Below are 20005 nucleotides of genomic sequence, written 5' to 3' on the forward strand. Positions count from 1 at the left end.
CCCCCCTTTTCCAAAATCCGTTTTATCCACACTATGTGTGGGAGGGTATACTCAGACGTGAGTCCCTTGCTCATTGCACCATCAGGATTCAAGCAAGCCGGGCTGAAGAAGGCTGTGATGCCAGAAACCGGTCCCCGGAAGCTTGTTTCCTTCCCAGTATAAGAATTGGCTTGGTAGTTTGGTTTGCCCTGTTCCCATCATGCACTGGGACAGGAACAGACTAATTTGCATATAGCCAGGTTCTGAGCTGGGATGGTGCAGTGAGCTAAAAAACGGTGATGGATTAAAACCATGATCTCTTGACTTGGTAAGAGTATTCTGCATCATTCAGAAACTCTGTCCATCACCACCCCCCTTTTCCAAAATCCGTTTTATCCACACTATGTGTGGGAGGGTATACTCAGACGTGAGTCCCTTGCTCATTGCACCATCAGGATTCAAGCAAGCCGGGCCGAAGAAGGCTGTGATGCCAGAAACCGGTCCCCGGAAGCTTGTTTCCTTCCCAGTATAAGAATTGGCTTGGTAGTTTGGTTTGCCCTGTTCCCATCATGCACTGGGACAGGAACAGACTAATTTGCATATAGCCAGGTTCTGAGCTGGGGTGGTGCAGTGAGCTAAAAAATGGTGATGGATTAAAACCATGATCTCTTGACTTGGTAAGAGTATTCTGCATCATTCAGAAACTCTGTCCATCACCACCCCCCTTTTCCAAAATCTGAAATTCACTATTATAACATGCTACACATATCAAAGCATGTCCTACCTTATACTTACAATGCACCCTGCCCTTGGGCCTACCATAGGGGTGTCTAATATGAAGCAAAGGGAAGGTTTAGGAACTGGCAAGTGGGTGCACTTGGCCAAGTCGACATGGCAGTGCTAGACTACACACAGGCCTTGAAATGGCAGGCCTGAGACACACTTTACAAGCTGCTTCTGTGGGTGGCACAACCAGTGCTGCAAGCCCACCAGCAGCATTTGATTTACAGGCCCTGGGCACGCATGGTGCACTGTACTAGGGACTGACAGATACATTAAATAACCCAATCATGGAATAACCAATTAGTACATCAATTTAACATAGGGAGCACTTGCACTGTGGCACTGATTAGCAGTGGCACAGTGCTCAAAGCATAAATCCAGCAAAAACATATAAAAAAAAGAGGAGGCAATCCGTCAAAATGGAAGGGAGACTCCCGCCAATGATGCCAGGTCTAACAATGAGCTACAGTACTTTCTGGAGGATTGATGTTATGTGTAAAATGAACAAGATGTGGTTGAAAAATAATTACCTTATCATAAGGTCATAGTATTTCTCCATGTCCCTTACCTGACTGATATGGACTATTGGTATTGGATATCTAACAGGAATAGGATTAGTGTGGTAGAATACCACATGTAGCATGTTACTTTGGGAACATGGAGATCTATTAAAATGGCAGGCGGATCGCCACCGCCCGTATGGCGGTGGCGATCCGCAGGCCATTATTCAATGCCCACCTCCCATTTACCCCACCATATTACGATGGCGGGGGGGACCCTGGTGGACAGAAATACCGTCCGCCGGTTTTCCGCTGGTCGACGAGTCGAACGGGCGGAAAAAGGGGTTGGATATGGTGGCGGTGTCTGCAAGACACCGCCATCCATATTACAATTCAGGCGGAGTAGTGCCTTAATGTGGGGGCCAGTTGCGGGCCTCCAGGGTGTTGGGGGTGCACATGGGGGGTACCTATGGTACCCCACTGCATTTGCATGCACAACGTGGCAGGCACGGCATTGTGCCTGCCACGTTGTGCAAGTAAATGCACAAATGCCTTTTTTACATTGCGGCGGGTGCTGCAATGTTAAAAATGCTGGATGCGCCCGCCTGTGTGGTGGGCGCATCCTAATCACCATCACGGGACTGCCGTACATATGGCGGGCAGTCCCTTTCTTTGTCCGCCCGCCATCGTAATAGACCCCATTGTTCTCTGAACCTAATATTATAGAGTTGGAGTGGAACTCGCTGTTGTAAAATATAAGTTACGCATTTAGACGTACTATGGTGATTTACTTAGTTTTTAATAATTTTGGCCAGTCACATTAGGAACATATAGAAAGTGCTAAGGGGTTTTACGCTGTTTTTGAAGTGTTGAGCACATAATATTGAATATATTTTCAGCACTGGACAAAGATTGGATAGGTTAAATGGGCTCAGAATGTTCTTTTTTTCTGAGTAGCAGATAATATTTTCAACAATGGGCAATTGGTCAAATGAGACCTTAACTCATATTCTCTTGGCGGACAACTTGAGACCAGAAATGAAAGCACCTGTGTGTTACTTTTATTGAGGCTCGTAATGCAGTGTACCATTTACTGGAATTAACACGTCAGTTCATGCATATGCTTTATGTTGGTATCTTTCAAGTTGGCATTAATGATTACGGCATTGAGGTAATCTCATAGTCCTTTCTTTAGTTCCAGCTATAAAAAGGTAATCCGGTATGACGCCTGGATGGAACGTCATGTACATGCATGGGAGATTATAGATTTATTTTATTTGGTAAGTCATGGGATGTTCTTAATTTGATCTGGCATAAGATTGTTTATATGGTGTCATTCTATGAGGGCAGTGATACCTAGTTTATCGTAATTTGTTGTAGAGACCTGTACATTGGACATTGAAAACATGGACATAGTGCACTAGGACAGTGCGCAAACAGTTTGGAGGAGTTAACTTTGATGTTTGGTGATAAGGGTGTGAAGGGGAAAGAGTGGAACTAAATAGTTGATTTGATCATGTTTTGCAGGAATGTATTGTGTTACAGGAGATCCTATCGGCAGAACAATCGTAAGTTGCAGTTTTCATAGATATTGAGGTAATTGGTGTACAGTCTTCTTATCGATCTGACATTGCATGCAGGTTCTTGGTGACATAATTTCGAGCAGGCTTTGTGATGTTGGGCAAGAAGATAGAGCCTGAGAGAATTTTGATTGCACCTATAATGTATTAAGTTTGACATTATACGCTCACAGGGTTTTATCCCTTTTTCTTTCTAATATAAAGTCCTGTAAAGTCTCCTTTATCACGTAGCAATTGTTAATTTGAAAATCGTTCCGTGTGATGTAACGCTGTGATCTCAAATGGGCAACTGTCCTATAGAGATTGGGTTGTATTTACACTATGCTCACTGCATGTGCATACTAAAAGCATGTCACTTAGGAAGTCACAAGTTAATGGTTGATATAGTATAGGTTATGTAGGTTAACAGTTCAGTTTATGATTGTTATGTTTTTGGTATCTTTAACCCTGATGTAGTTGTGATTACGGCGAAACACATGTTGGCTAATTGGAATATTGCTCAGTAGAATAAAGCATTCTAACGCTAATGACAGAAGACCATATTGTGGGTTCATTGGGTGGGCCATATAAAATGCCATATGAAGAGCTAAATGATTACTTTGCAGATGATTTGTATGATAATGATACATTCTATCCTGATGATGTTGCTGCCAAATCCCCTAAAAAACTAAAAGCGGCTGACAAAACGCAGACGGTATTCAGACAGAATATCGAGTTGGAAATGTCGACTTACACAATTATTGAGTTGGAAATATTGTGACATAGAAATATCTACAGCAAATATTGAGGTCAAGAATATCGAATGTAAGGTAAGAAATATAGTTTTCAAAAGTATAAGAGGTCATTATTATCGTTTGCAAAAATATAGTTGTTTAAAATATCGATTTTTAAATTAGTGTTATGTATTTTAGTTTATATTTTAAATGTACATGATGTATGTTTTTTGTATCAGTATTGTTTATGTTTTTTAATATATGTGTTAAATCTTTAGTAGTTATCAATTTCATTTTAAGTAAATTTTGCGTATTTTTGTTCCGTAGCGGGTTGTGGGTTTATAGGGGAATAGGGTGGGAAGTCATTTAATTATAATACATTTATTATTGTGTATTTATTAATATTTATTTATTTGAGATTTTATAGTGTTAATTGTGGGAAGTAATTTATTTGTAATTAATTAGTATTGGTTGTTAATTAGTATTAATTAATAAATTGGTAATTAATGATGGTAATTGTGTAATTCTTTTTAGGTGCGGTTGGAGCTTTTTATAGGGGTAAAGGGTGGGAAGTAATCTATTTGTAATTAATTATTAGTTCATTAATTGGTAATTCATGATGACAATTGTGAAATTGTTTTTAGGTTCAGGTTGTGGGGTTTATAGGGGTAAAGGGTGGAAAGTAATTTTTGATTAATTATGAATTCGTTGTTAATTTATATTAATTAATTGATTGAAAATGAATTATGGAAATTGTGTAATTAATTTTAGGTGTGGGTTGTGGGTTTTTTAGGGTTAAAGGGTGAGAAGTATCTTATGTTTATTTATTTAATAATTAGTTGATCATTAATATTAATTAATTAATTAAAAATGAAATATGGAAATGTTCTAATTAATCTTAGGTGTGGGTTGTGGGGTTTATAGAGGTAAAGGGCGGGAAGTAGTTTATGTTTAATTAATTATTAAGTGGTTAATCATTAATATTAATGAATTAATTGATATTTAGTTAGGGTATTTGGTTACGTTTTTTGTGTCTGGGTTTAACGTTTATAGGGGTACAGTGTGGAGAGCAAATTAATTTTACTTACTTTATAATTAGTTGTTCAATACTATTAGTTTTAAAAATGAAAATAAGATTTCATTGTGCAATTAATGTTTTTACAGTTTATTTTAGTTGTGGATTGTGGGGATTATAGGGGTAAAGTGTGGAGAGTTAATTAATTTTTATGAGTTTTTATTTATTTTTTAATTAATAATATTTATTAATTTATTAATTAATTAAGTTAATTAAGGAAGTACTTTTTTAAATTTTGATGTGGGTTGTGAATAGTGTGGTGGTATAGGGTAGGAAATAAAAAAAGTACATTTATGTAATAATTAATGTTTTTGTTTCTAAATAATTTCTCATTCAAAATATTTATTTGTTTAAACATTATTTTTTATTTTGTTTATAATAATATGTGTCGGTATTTGTCATAGACATTTAACATATTTTTTAAAAACTTTTTAATATTAAATATATTTGCATTTTAAGTTTTTTACATATTTATATCTTTTTGTAATGTATTTGTTTGTTTAAATATGTTTGTTGTTAATATGTTGTTTGTTTTTAATTTTGAAGTAACTGGAGTGAGAATATTAATTGTTCCCCCTCCGCAATCCAACACTTTCCCTACTGTTGCACTCACTGGAGTGGGAATAGTAATTTTTACCCCTTCGCTATTCAACACTTTCTCTACTGTTACAATTATTGGAGTGGGAATAGTACTTTTTACCCCTCCGCTATCCAACACTTTCCCTACTGTTGCATGGATTGAAGTGGGAATAGTACATTTTATCCTGCCACTATCCAACACTTTCCCTACTGTTGCACTCACTGGAGTGGGAATAGTAATTTTCACCCCTTTTCTATCCAACACTTTCCCTACTGTTACACTCACTGGAGTGGGAATAGTATTTTTTACCCCTCTGCTATCCAACACTTTCCCTACTGTTATACTCACTGGAGTGGGAATAGTACATTTCTTCCCGCGCTATGCAACACTTTCTCTACTGTTGCACTCACTGGAGTGAGAATAGTCATTTTTACCCCTCCGCTATCCAACACTTTCCCTAATGTTGCACTGGCTGGTGTGGGAATAGTAATTTTTACCCCTTCGCTATCCAACACTTTCCCTATTGTTGCACTCACTGGAGTGGGAATAGTAATTTTTACCTCTCAGCTATCCAACACTTCGCTTACTGTTGCACTCACTGGAATGGGAATAGTCATTTTTACCCCTCCGCTATCCTGAACTTTCCCTACTGTTGTACTGACTGGAGTGGGAAATTTAATTTTGAAGATAATAAAAGTTTAATGTTTTAATTTATATTAGAATGTTTTTCTATAAAATGTTATGTTATTGGTACATATATATATTCTCCAAGAAGAAGGCCCGCTCTGCTCCGCTCCTATCCTGAAAGTTTCGGGGTGATTCGTCAAGCAGGGCTGAGAAAAAAGGGGGGTCCCAAAATGTGTTTTCCCATGCAATTTTCCATAGGGACCTTTAGGCGCGGCTACAGCCCGAACTGCTGAACGGAATTACACCAAATTTGGCAAAAAGGTAGAGTTTGGTTCACAGATCACGCTTTTTGTTAAATGGTGTACATCCGTGCAGTAGTTCATGAGAAAATCAAAAGTAAAATCATAGATATCTATGGGCGCGTAGGGTACGTGTACCCTTACGAGCACGAGCTGCTTGCTAATTGGCTGTCAACTGTCTGTCAACACTCCAAACCAGGAAGTGCGCAAAAGATGCTAAGGGGGCAGGGTAGAAACACCCTGACCCCCTAGGCCTGCTCAGGAGGTCCCACAAGGACCCCCAAAGCCCCAAAAATGTATTTATTTTTTTAAATCGCGGGATGCGCGTAGGATACGCGTATCCCGTAAAAAAAAAAACGAAGCCTGCTTTATTGTTAGTTAGCCCCGGGGGGCCAAATCCCTGGGGCAATGTAGTTATTTATAATGGGGGGCCCAGAGGGGCACCCCTGCCCCGGGGACCACCACCCCCGGGGCTTTAACAATACGTATGTGGGGGGCTCACGGCCCCCCGCAGCCCGGGGGTCCGCCACCCCTCGGGGTTCTTTTTTAAAAATAAAAAATACTTATGTGGGGGGGCTCAAGCCCCCCACATGCCCCGGAGACCGCCACCTCCCCGGTGCACTACATTTTTAAAATGGGAGGTCCGTGACGGGACCACCACCCCCCGGGGCTTTTAATTGTTGGGAGGGGCCGCATGGCCCCCCTCCTGGAGCCTTGTGGTGGCCCCGGGGACTGCCACCCCCCAGGGCCGGCTCATGCAGTGTCCCGGGGTGTTTATCCCCCGGGACACTGTAGTTTGCTATGGTAGGGCGGGAGCCTCGCAGCTCTTGCCCTACCATAGCAAACTGCTTTGGCTTTTGGAAGAGAGAGCAGGAAACCTGCTCTCTCTTCCAAATACTATTGCTTTTCTACATGAGGACCAGCATGTTAGCTGCTCCCCATGTAGAAAAGCAATGCCGGCTCCCGCAGGACGCGTGGAGCCGGCAGGGACCGTGGGGGGGCCAGCCCCGGGGGATGGGGTCCCTGGGGCCAGAAGTGGCCCGGGAGGGGGGCCACGCAGCCCCCTCCCCAACAAAACATTAAAAAAACGAGGCAGAGCCCTGGGGGATGGGGCCCCCGGGGCTAAAAGAAGCTTCAGGAGGAGGGCCAAGCAGTCCCCTCCCCATTTAAAATTAAAAAATAAGTAAATTAGGGGGCAAGCCCTGGGGGACGGGGTCCTCAGAGCAAAAAAAATAGAAAAAGGAGGGGGGCTACACAGTCCCCCTTCTTAAAAAAACAAAAAAAGAAAAACACCGGCATCGCACCGGAGGCCACGCCCACTTCATGCAGCACTCTGCAAACGCCCCCCTGGTGCTTACTAGAGGTAGCTGGTGGGCTAGTTGCACCCCAGGCACCCTCAGGATTCAGGGGGAGTTAATCCCCCAACTTAAAACGCGCCACGGGCGCATTTGCACAGTGGTGAAGGTAGGGGGCAGGGCCTGAGTTCACCTGTGTGCAAACACGCCCTGTGGCGCGGTTTAAGTTGGGGAATTAATTCCTTGTCAATCCTTAGGTCCCTGGGAGCCAACTAGCCCACCAGGTACCTCCAGTAAGCGCCACGAAGCTGCGTTGCAGAGTGTTGTAAAAAGGGGCGTGACCTCTGAACACCTCGCTGCAACGAAGCCTCCTGGCCCATACTGGAGGTACCTGGTGGGCTAGTTGGCTTCCAGGGAGCCTCAGGATTGAGGAGGAATTAATTCCCTAACTTAAAACGCACCACAGGGCGTGTTTGCAGACATGTCACCTAAGGCCACGCCCCTTTCCTTCAACACTGTGCAAACGCGCCCGTGGCGTGTTTTAAGTTGGGGAATTAATTTTCTTTCAATACTGATGGTCCCTGAGGGCCAAATAGCCCAGTACTGATCCTGAAAAGTAATTCTAACCGTACTTACAGAACTTGAATTTCCTTCCATAGGCTAACATTGACTGGATTCACTGGGAAATTCTTCTAAGTTTGGAGTTTTGGAACTTAAAAAAATTCCTGTAAAATCAGCTGAACTACGAATTCCGATTTACTCACCTGTTATCAGGAGACACCTCAGTGCTGAATCTTTCAGCCCACTACTGATCCTGAAAAGTAATTCTAACCGTACTTAACAGTAACTTGAATTTCCTTCCATAGGCTAATATTGACTGGTTTCACTTGGAAATTCTTTTAAGTGTGGAGATTTGGAACTTTAAAATATTCCTCTAAAATCAGCCGAACTACGAATTCCGATTTACTCACCTGTTATCAGGAGGGACCTCAGTGCTGCATCTTTCAGCCCACTACTGATCCTGAAAAGTAATTTTAACCGTACTTACCAGTAACTTGAATTTCCTTCCATAGGATATCATTGCCTGCTATATAAAATATATAAAAATTAAAAAATATATAAATGATGTCATGAGTGATGTCACTGACCATGTCATGAGTGATGTAATATGTGACGTCATCAGCATTGCATTGCGGGCGCGCGAGTTATAGGTAGCTGAACTAACTGTAACAGGGGAATTTCAATGGTTTTGTATGAGTGAAATGTCCAGCTAACTATAACATGTGTGAAACCTATGGTTTTTTCAGTGAATTTCCAAAGTTTTTTAAATGCTAATTCCTAATTATGACGTGGCTGAAACCTATGGTTTTTTCAGTGAATTTCTAAGGTTTTTTAAATGCTAATTCCCAACTATATCGTGGCTGAAACCCATGGTTTTTTCAGTGAATATATATATTTATATATATATATATATATATATATATATATATATATATATATATATATATTCGTACATTTTTATCTAATTTTAAAATTATAAAATAAATTAAAATTAGGTGTATTAATTGTTTTAAAGTAAATCTATATATATTACTTATTATGTCTGTGTGGTTAACTTTTTTAATTAAGTTTATTTGATATATTTGTTTAAATGTAAATTAAATCTAGTTTATTTTTTATATTAATTTTATTATTTACATATTTTATATATATATATTTTTTTATATATATAAAAAAATCGATATTTTGCACAGCTATATTTTTTACACCGATATTTTTTTCTTGATATTTTTGCAATTACCTGTTTAAGTATAGGAAGTCGATATTTTTGCATTCTATATTTTTTCAGCTATATTTTTTACTTCTCTATTTTTTACATTGATATTCTGTCAGTAAACCCGAAGTTGAATTGAACAACCAAGGGTTTTGTTTTGGTGATGACTTTATTGAGGAGATTGGTCAGTATGTGCTATTATTTGCTTCACTCGATACAGGCCACTCATCACTGATGAGGGTGTTTGGACAGGTCTCTCCTAGGGCCAGCAGATACAGGTGTTGCTTTGCTGGCCATTCCTACATCTTCCGGCCCTGCTTCAGCTGTTAGCGGTACCAGTACACCAGGCACATGGTCTTTCCAAATAGAAGAGTGGGAGGACATTTTGTGAGAGTGCAGGACAAGGAACAGTAGAAGGAGTTTAAGGTTAGAGTACTATTCTCCCCTCTGATGAAAGCTAGAGGCAGGTTGGCCCTTTTTGCAAAAAAGCAGATGTTGATTTCAAACACTACTTGCTTTTGTAAACAGTTCAGGGGTTTCATATAGAGTTTTATGCCTCTCTGGTTGAGACTATATTTCCGACGTCAATTCAGTTTTCCCAGGAAGGGATGGAGTTGATTTCTTTAGAGGTACATGAGATGTTCAACAAAGGGGCTTTAGAGACATGTTTCTTACACCCAGATGGTTTTGGGAGCAATATACTTTTAGCTCAAAAGAAAAACAAGAAATTATGGGCAGTAAAAAATCTGAAATATCTACATCAGTTTGTCCTTTATAACCATTTCAAAAGGGAAGCAGTAGTCAGTCTCAGAGATATTTTCCTTACTGGGGACTGGATGTGTGGCTGGATTTGAAGGATAATTATTTGTCAGTACCAATGTGTAGCCTTCCAAGAAGTATCTGCTGTTTCTTTGGCTAGGGCAGGTTTACAAATTCAAGTTCTTTCAATTCAGTCTATCCTCTTCTCGATGGTACCTTCCCAAACTGACGAAACTAGTTGCTTCAGCTCTCAGGTCTAGGGGCAGAGTATGGTGGTGTACTTCATATTCCTAGGCCAGGAAAATAATCAATTTCTGGAGGAAGTGCAGATGGCCATAGAATTAATCAAGTCTCTAGGCTTTGACATAAATGTGTACAAATTGCATCAGGAACCCTCAAACATGATGGAATTCTTGGTGTTCTTAGTAGAATCAGACAACGGTAATAAAGAAAGAGTAGGCTTCTCTCAGGAAGTTGGCGAGGCTAGTGGGCCTTCATTCATCCTCAGTTCAAGGGATCTTTCCAGGACCTCTTTATCACAGGGCTCTCCAAAGGCTAAAAATAAGAGATGGTTCTGTTAGACATGGAAGCAAAACAGGAGATTAAGTCATGGTTATGCCACATAGGCACATGGAATGGAAGGGCCATCGTTCCTACTTTCCCAGATCTGCTATTAGGGTCAAATGCAAGTCTCTGGGGTTGGGTGACACGTGTGACACTTTCCCAACTGGAGGGATATAAGGAGTCGTCAATGCACATAAATTGTTTAGAGCTTTTTGCTGAACCCTTTGTAGTTCAGTGTCTGATAAAAGGTAAGGTAACATGTTCAATCTTCCTGCTTATGGACAATCTGACAGCAGTCAGGTACAGAAACAGACTGCGGGGGGTGCACAAGGTCCAGACCTGTCACTGAATTGGCGAGTGTACTCTGGGAGTTTTGTCTCTGCCAAGGTATATCTCTAAAAGCAGAATATCTTCCAGGGCAGATTGGTGCTTGAGGAACCTCCATAATTCCAGTGACTGGCATCTGAGTAGGCAGACCTTTAAGATTCTAAGCATATTTTGGGGTCAATTCAACAAAGACATTTTTGCCTCCATGCTGACAGCTCAGCTTCACAGATATTTCAGTTGGATAAGATCCAAACGCGTTAGCGACAGGCACTTTTCTTTTGGATTGGTCTAATGGGTAACCGCAATGCTTTTCAGCCTTTTATCATGATCCCCAGGTGTGTAGAGAATGTGTTCAGACAGTTGGCGAGTGTGGTTGTGATAGCACCACTCTGAACAGCGCAACCTTGGTATCCCTCCCTCTTAGACCTTGTGGCTGATTACCCATTTTACCTGCCTGTATTCCCACAATTGTTGAAGGGTCGTTAGGGGCAATATGACAAGCTTCTTGTGCAGGTTAACCTGACACTGGTGGCATGGAACCTCTCAGGTTGGGCTAATGCAGGCTGCTTCAGGATATATCAAAGCATCATGGGCACAAGGTACAATTAAAGCATATATTTCAGCCTGAGAGGTTTGGAATGGTTTGAACAGGGTACAGATATTTTTCTTCAGGTGCCAGAGGAATTTTAAATTTCCTTGCATCTTTGGTGGCTGGTCAGAATTCTTATAGGGCTAATAATGGATACAGGTCAGCAATATCAACAGGACATCAAAGAATTGATGGTAAACCAATTGAGGAGCACCCTTTGGTGTGCAGGTTGATGACTTGGATTAGATACGCAAATGTTCTTAAAACCAGATATTCCATGGTTTCGGATGTATATTTGGTATTATAAACGTTCCAAGCATTGGAGTATAATCATAATCTTACGTGAAGTTATCTACCACGTTGGTTATGGTACTATGTCTCATATCATTTAGGAGGGTCCCAGATGTGAGATCTTTGGATAGTTCTACAAAACATTCCTCACCAATGGGGGTCCACTTTACCATTACAAGGTGTACCAATAGAGTTTCCTTCATTGCCTTCAAACCCTAAGTTGTGCTTTGTGAGGTGCCTTATGCGCTATGTAATGGTGACTGAGGCACTTAGAATCTCTGACCGCACAGGTATTGATTTCATTACACAAACCATTAATTCCTGTGTCCACAAGTGCCCTAAGTTAAAGTGTTAAGGATGTGATGGCCCTTTTGGGGGTGGATACAGGGCATTTTGGGACTTACTAAGTCTGGGGTGTTATGGCATAAAGGACATTTGGTAACAGTCTAGATTAGAAGATATCCATAAACAGCTGATTTTTATAGGGTCAATATTGAAGATGTTTTATTGTAAGCTAGTTCAGCAAGCAGCAATGACCGTTGTTAATATGCTTTAAACCATTGGGCGCAACAAGAGAACGCAGGTTAATAACCTTGGGGGGAGAAGGGGCTTTAACTAATTCAAGGTATCAGTCCAGATTATTCCGGAGAGCTTTATTGGTCGAGATCCAGGGATAATGTGTAGACAATATTGAGCGCGCACCCCTGATATGTCTCTGCTATTCCCGACAGGTATTATTGGAGGTATTCCCCAGTGATTAACAGGAAGACAAGATAGTTTTATGGGCCAAGGTAAACAATTAGTAAATCATCCCTCTGCAGTCCAATTGTTTGTGACGAGAGATCAAAATGTCATAGGGAGTTTAGTGTGAAAGATGTTGTAGATGGTATTGTGCATATTGGTCCAGAAATAATGTAACAAGGGCCATTCATATAGCATATGGCGTAGGTTCGCATTCTCTGAGTCGCAACTCCAGCAGGTACTTTTGTCCATGAGGCCCAGGATGTCTAAAGAGTGTGGGGTCCACAAGGTTCTGGGAAGAATATGTAGTTTAGTTTGGGCAAGATTGAGTGTTATCTTTTTATCGAATGAGGTGGTCAAAGGTCTGAGTTTAGCATATATTTTGGAGGCCACATGTCCTCCCTTCTTAATTAATGCTAGGAGGATCGGTAGCGAGGCTTGTTTAAACAGGAAAGCTTTGTGTTTTCGAGATGGCTGCTTTTAGTCTAAGGAAGTCATAAAAGTCAGAAGGTGCAATGTTGTATTTTTGCTTGATGTCGGAGAATGAAAGGGGGTGCTGTTTGGAGCCAAGGTCACCAATCGCAGAAATTCCCTTCGCACTCCATGGGCCTACTATCGGGAGGTTAGGATCAATTTTGATACCTTTGTTAAACCAGATTGTAGCCTGTGAGGAGTGCCTAACTTTCACCACAGAGAAGCGAAGGCCGATGTGTAGCAAAACATTTCTAGTATGATTCAGAATCGGCTTACTAAAAATATGGTGGTCTTTGGATAAGGTTAAAAGAGACGGCAAAGAAAGATTATCTGCCACTGACTGTTCAAGGGAAAGCCATGGGGGCCTAAAGTCAAGGACACTGTCAAGTCAATTCGCACCTTAGGCTGCCAGAAAGGAGAACTGGTAATTTTTTTTAATCTGCTAGATTGGCACCACCTAGGTGCTTGGGTTGAAGGAGTTTTTTCAAGGAGGTGGGTGTTTTTTTAGAATCCCAAATGAATTCAAGTAGACGGGCTATGTATGGAAAAACTCATCCGAGCATAAGATTGGGGACATAGTTAGTAAGCAGTTAACAACTGGAGTAATACCCGTTTTTATGGATTTGAGTTTACTCTAAGTAAGGAATTTTGGTGACCAACCTTTACAGCAATTTCTCTGCATTGAGGTATGGTGTGGGGAGATAATTGTAGGGGTAACAAATAGGGCCAGGGCTTAAAAAATACTCCCAGCTGAGAGTGATGCAATCACGTGTAGGCAAGGGAGAAATCGTGAGGCCCGCCCCCCCCCCACCTGGAAAGAAAAGCTGTGCTTAATTTGTTAAACAATAGGTGGCAGGACCTTCATCAGGAGGCCACTGAAGCTTGCATCACCCATTGCCCCCACTAGTGCAGCCAGTGCCAGTAACAACACAACTAATAACCATCACACTTCTATAGGTTTGACAATTCAGGCAATTCTAAGAGTCCAAAGCTATAGGAACGGCTTGGGTGGAATGTATTAGTAGATTGTAATGTATATTGAACAAATAAATTACTGTTGTCCTCATCTCCAAATTACACAAACTTCGCCACCACGTGGCAGGCGGTCATAAGTGCCGGTGTTGACAATTAAGTGGCTGTGCTGAGAACCGGAAAACACCGGCTCAAATTAAGCACTGGAGAAAAGACCAAGCAGCCAGTTAGAATCACTGAAGTCACAAAGATAAAAGAGCCACAAATGCATTCACATATAACTTATCTTGCAAGGAAATGTCTCACATGGCTTATTAGGCGTGGATGCAGGAGGTTAGTGAGAGCTCTCTATATTATCACTCTGCTTGAGAAGCTGCTACTCACCACGTATTCGCGGAAGTAGAGAGTCTCATTCACATGTTTTGTGGATGCGGACGTAAGCACAGTGTTTGCAGTGTTATATTTATGGAGGCAGTTGAAGCCCATTTGACTGATTATGCATGGATGTGGCTAGTGATATTAATCCTGCTAGTCAGGGAGCTAAAGGGAATAGGCCTGGAGTTGGAGGCGGCATAAGGTGAGCCCACTGGGGCTCCAAAAGAGGATAGAGATGATTCATTACGAAAAAATAGAAGTCACTCACTTCATTATTTCTTGCAGGAAGCGAGGCAGTCAGCAACGTATCTAAAAATGCACCGGCGACCGGTGCAATCTCACCAGATCGTTAAATGTAGCTCAACATAGTAGGCCTCATGCAGTCTGTTTTGAAGTTGCGTCTCCCCAAGGCAATGCGGAGTCAGGAAGCAGCTCAGCCTCAGAGTAGTTATGGCACTCCCCGCATATTCCAGAGCATTGTCTTTTGTGCCTGGGCAGTAGCTACCATGTTGGGTTCATTGTTGAGCCGAGGTGTGGCGCCAAGGAGATGGAGCGATCGCTCAAGAGGCCATTTTCTCTCACATCAGGCCATAACCCCCAGCATGCCTAGATTTTTTATTGGGGCGGCTCATCCGCTAAGGAGGAGGAGCATCGCCCCACCACTTTCAGAGCAGGAAAAATAAAATGATAATAACGTTGTTATAATGATTTTATTTTTCGTATATTTTGGGCTGGGTTAGGGCGGGCGGGCTGGTGGCACAGGGGGAGGAGCGTTTGCATACTCCAAGTGCGCATGACAGTTTGGTCGGCCGCCTTGGGCCAGCCAAACAGTCATGCACACTTTGCATGTTTCTCACCAGGCTGTAATGCACAGCTTGGTGGGGAACATGCACAGGCTCCCTATCCCGGTCTGAGCACCAAACCACATCACTCAGACCAATCACAATGCTGCATTGCAGCGCTGTGATTGGTTTAGGGGAGCCTAGGTACTTCCTGCTTCTGAGGCTCACCGGAGAAGCAGAGAGACAACGGTAGAGAGACGGCGGCTCGGCTGTGAGGAGGTAAATGTTTTTTTATTTTATTTTATCCGCCGCTCCCCTCCCAATCTCCCCCGCCCCTACACCCCTGTTCCCTGCCAACCACTATTGCTTTTACTGGTGATGCAGAAGCCCCACTATGCGGTGTTCTGTGCCTAAAACACAAGAATTGACTGAAATGACCAGGGGATGGAAAAAACACATGTCCCATAAAATTTTACTTGCTTTTGATTTGCTACTGTAAAGAATTTGCTTCTGTTTTATCAGTGTCCTACATTCTAAACACGCATTTTCAGTTATTCTACTTCTCTTAAATGGTTTGATGTCCAGTGTCTATATATAAATTCAGGCACTATGTGTCCTGTACAAAGGAAAGATCAGTTGTCATGGAAATTGCACGTTGCAGAAGCCTGATACATGATCCTAACAGATCAAACAATCCACTTGCACTACTGGTTGTCCCGAAATAGCATTCCTGCACTATCTTGATCGGGCTGTTTCCATACAGTAGTATATTAGTTTATTAAGAAGTCAAAAGAAATTGTACTCACCGAGTTCATTGCCATCTAGAATTCTGTATCTGACATTTTCACAGCAAAGTATGATCTGAGAAAAGTCATACACCGGGTAGTTTACGCCTGTATATTCCGTTACAATGGTGCTGTAGAGGAAAGTCCAAACAGATAAACCAGGTTAGATTTAATTTAGCCCGATTTAAGAAGCATTGAATATGCAAAGCACACCACAGCGAGAGGAAGTAATAATAGCTTAATTGACTTTATACAGACAAAATAGCATTTTTAAAAAAGAATATTGAACTCACAAGGATTATTGTTACAAGGAAGTATACGAGCCATATAAACAAATGGTACAAAATCCACCAAAGATGAAAATGGTCAGAAAATGTAACGGTAATGTGAATGAGTGTAGGCTGTGCAAATTATTTGTGTACTTAAGGTGAACAGTGCCATTTTGGATGTGATACCAGCACAAAAATGTGCATGAAATAGCAGACTACATGTTAAAATATTTCGATGAACTCAATACTGGATGTAAATCGTGCCCTCACATATTAATACATTTTTGTAAAAAGAAGATTTTGGAGGAGCAAATACATTGTTAAATATTTGCGCTCTACAAATCTCTTACACGAAAGGCTGGGGCAAAACAGCTTCTCCAAAGTTAGAAATGTGTACCAAGATGACACCCTGTTGCAAACATGCTTTCAAACAGTACAGTTTTATACTAGACGGGGGGCACCGACAGAAATCAGGAACTTTTCGAAAATCATATGCTTATCCCAGATGTAATATGTACATTTTTTGGCTACTCATTACCCACATTTGAGCATGGTGTGCGCCTTTTAAAGACCATGCAGCACATCTAAGCCATATTACAATCCAATGTGGTTATTTATGCTAAAACAGACAACTAAGGACATCATTTAAGGGTAGGTGGGTTGTCAATTTCTCTGCCAACCCTTTAGGAGTCCACCAGTAGTATTCAGGGGCGTAGCTTTCCATTGATGCAGCAGGTGCAGTGCCACCAGGGCCCAGAGACCTGAGGCGCCACTAAACCATGATTATTTCTGTATTTCACAGCTCAAACAGCGGCCATGACACACTGGCTATGCCACTGGTAGTATTTACAATTCTTTGCTAATATGGTGAAGAACGTTTCATGAAAGTGTTTTCACAGCTCCATCGCTTTGCATAAAAATAGAATGCTGGGTGGGAAGCCACCTCTGGTCGCCGGCCAAGCTTTTATGTTCTTTTCTGCAGGTTGCAGAAACAAACCAGAGAGCTCTGTTTCATTCTACAAAAGAAATGTTATGCATAATGAGTTTTCTGGCTATGTAAACCAGAACAACACCCTACAACGACAGAAAAACTGTCACCCAAGCCCTCATCACCAGCAGACTAGATTATGGGACCTTTGTCTATGCAGAAAGCACCAAACATCTCACGAAAAGACTGCAAACCATACAGAATGCTGTAGCTAGACTTGCCTCAAGCTCCCAGGCAGCGCTCAAGAACATTTCTAAAATTAGTTTGGCTCTGGCAAAAAATAAATTCAATGTTGGCTAAAAAATGTTATCACCGATCAAATTACTTCACAAAACACAATAGGGGAACCTATCACCCATATATTTTTTTATTTACATTTGATAACAATCTTTCTGGTGGGTATTTTGTATACCTCAGTTCTTGAATCAATACTCAAACAGTGTCCCCACAGGAGGTGGGCCTGTGGAGCCAATTAGCCAAGAAGATTGGCAACACAAACCTGATGAAGGGGCCATTCCTGTGGACCCTCGAGTCTATGATGTATTGCCTAGCAAAGATGTGGCACACATCTCACTAGGCTCCACCAATGCCCATAGCAGGACCACCACCAGACAGTGTGAAAGAAGTTAACTTTGCCCAGTGTAATGGCCCCTGATACTCTCAAACAACGAAAGGCTAAATTCGAAGTACCAAACAAACAGAAATGAACGACAGGTCAATTGACAAATCCACAGCTTACCAAAGCTTCACACACATTATGCTAATCAAGCAAAAGGGAAACTGTCTCCAGGTAGAGCCATGCACAGGCCAAATTGTGAACCTACCAAAAACAGGGCTAAGAAAGGCACAATGAGTGGCAAAAGAAGCAACAATAGCTGACCCTTCAAAGTAAACACATCACATCACAGAGACCATGTGACATCCAGAAAATAGCCATCACTCCAGGAGATAGGTCAAAGGAATTAAGAGCCTTAAACAATTGTCAAGTGTAAAAGTTGGAGGGCATACTTCACACCCTGATGAACCTTCAGTAGCCAGATCAGTAACAGAGACACGATTGGTAGTATCTTTGAAGCACTCCCATACTAGGTTTACCCTCTAACCCAGAGGATACGTAAAAGAAGAAATTGAAGGGGATGCCAGTACTTAAAAGTCACTTTTTTGTTATGCTGAATATTGTTACATAATCTATCACACATATGAACCAATTCAAGTCATGTTAACCAATTCTATTCAAATTTATATTTCGGTTTCATTTAAACCATATAAGATGCACAGTAACAGTTCATACACAATAAATGATAAAATACGTTTAGAAGAAGCAGCCTTCCACAGGTACCGCTTTAGACCGTTTGCAATTGCTAGAAGGTTACCAATTTAAATACAAAACCGGATATCTATCTAGCAGGTTAAAAATATAATAAATACAATAAAAATGCGAGGCTTGGTTGAATATGTTGAATGTATCAGGGTCATTTGAGGAGAACGTAAAACCAAGTACTCTTGAGAATATCCAGGAACTGTAGGTGACTATCTGGACATCCTATAAGTGCAACTTTCTTATAAAAATCCAATTAAAAGGTGTAAATGCTTTAAAGTGTAAACAAATATACTTACCAGGACATTCTACTTAGTCTCTCATTAGTTTCTGAAGTGCAAGTGCAAAGCTGATAGTCGGCATGATTTCAAAATTACATACGTGGTTCGAACAACTAAAATGTCAAGTCTTTCTTTACTCTTGTTATACCCATATCAAACAAGTATCTACTGACACTAAAGACAATTTTCTGGGAAGTGTCAGTTTTCAATATTCTTTCTGCCTCAAGACAAGACCTAATGCCCATGTTTCGACAGATAGGTTTAATCCATTCCTTCTTCGATTTAGCATAAACAGGGCAAAATAATAGAATTTGTAGGTCATTATCTTGTGTGTCAAACTGGCATAATACACAACACTCAGTATTGTTCTCCCCTGTTTTGGTCCCATTTTGATGTGTTCGAGTTGGTTTGCAGAACACCACATCCAAATTTCATATATAGTGATTTTGCCACCTGTGGCTGCACTTCATCCAGAAATGTCTCAAAGCTCTGAGTTGGTTTCATAAGAAGAAACTGGGTCGTTAGTCTACCGATAGCTGAGCTATGGGACACACTTTTTTGGATGTAAGCCCAAAAGGTGGATTTCAATATTTTCTTGGAAGCTAGCGTCAGTAAGGTGGGTTCTTCCAAAAAGTGCTTTAGCCCTAATTTACAGAACCAGTAGTGGACATGCTTGATCCACTGGAGGCTAGTACCTTGATCAAACCTTAAAATTTCTTCTAGCCCTTCTTTATAGTAGGCTAGTTCGGTTGTAGACCACAATCGCACACAAAACAATAATGGTCTTAATATGGCTTGGTGGTCCATACGTTTAGTATTTAGGTCCATAACAATAGGTATTAGAGGTGTGCACACAGGGAGGCATAGTAGCTTCCTGAAAAATTTATTTTCTTCTCCCACAAAGGTATTCTTGCATCAGGGCCCCCATAATTCCACCCCGTACAGGGATGCAGATTGCGCTCTATACTTATATACCTGAAGTGCAAGGGATACTGCCTTAGAAGTACTGCTCTCATGTTTTTTTACTATCAGTAGAGAATTTTGGAGCAGGACAGTCTTACTTTTCTGCAATTGAAGTTGCCAGGTCATTTTGGTGTCCAAGGTTATGCCTAGATAATTAAAAATCTGCACATGTTCTAGCTTCAGATTTTTAACAGTTATATTCTTCTTTGAGGATTTATGTGGGTTAACTGCCATATATTTTGTTTTGCTAGAATGTATTTCTAGACCCTTGGTATCGCAGTATACGCCAAAAGAATATATTAAGCATTGCAAACCCTTTGGA

At 41.1% G+C, this 20005-nt stretch overlaps 1 protein-coding gene across 1 annotated transcript in view; it reads right to left on the reverse strand.

Moving 5' to 3' along the window:
* Nucleotides 1-20005, reverse strand: part of LOC144762755 (uncharacterized) — an 842179-nt gene that overhangs the window by 747903 nt on the left and 74271 nt on the right. Inside the window, exon 6 of the mRNA XM_078648006.1 lies at nucleotides 15886-15995. Within this exon, the coding sequence (XP_078504132.1) occupies nucleotides 15886-15995 (110 nt within the window). The remainder of the gene's footprint in view (nucleotides 1-15885; nucleotides 15996-20005) is intronic.

The sequence above is a fragment of the Lissotriton helveticus genome, chromosome 6 (assembly GCF_964261635.1).
Source record: "Lissotriton helveticus chromosome 6, aLisHel1.1, whole genome shotgun sequence".
NCBI lineage: Eukaryota > Metazoa > Chordata > Amphibia > Caudata > Salamandridae > Lissotriton > Lissotriton helveticus.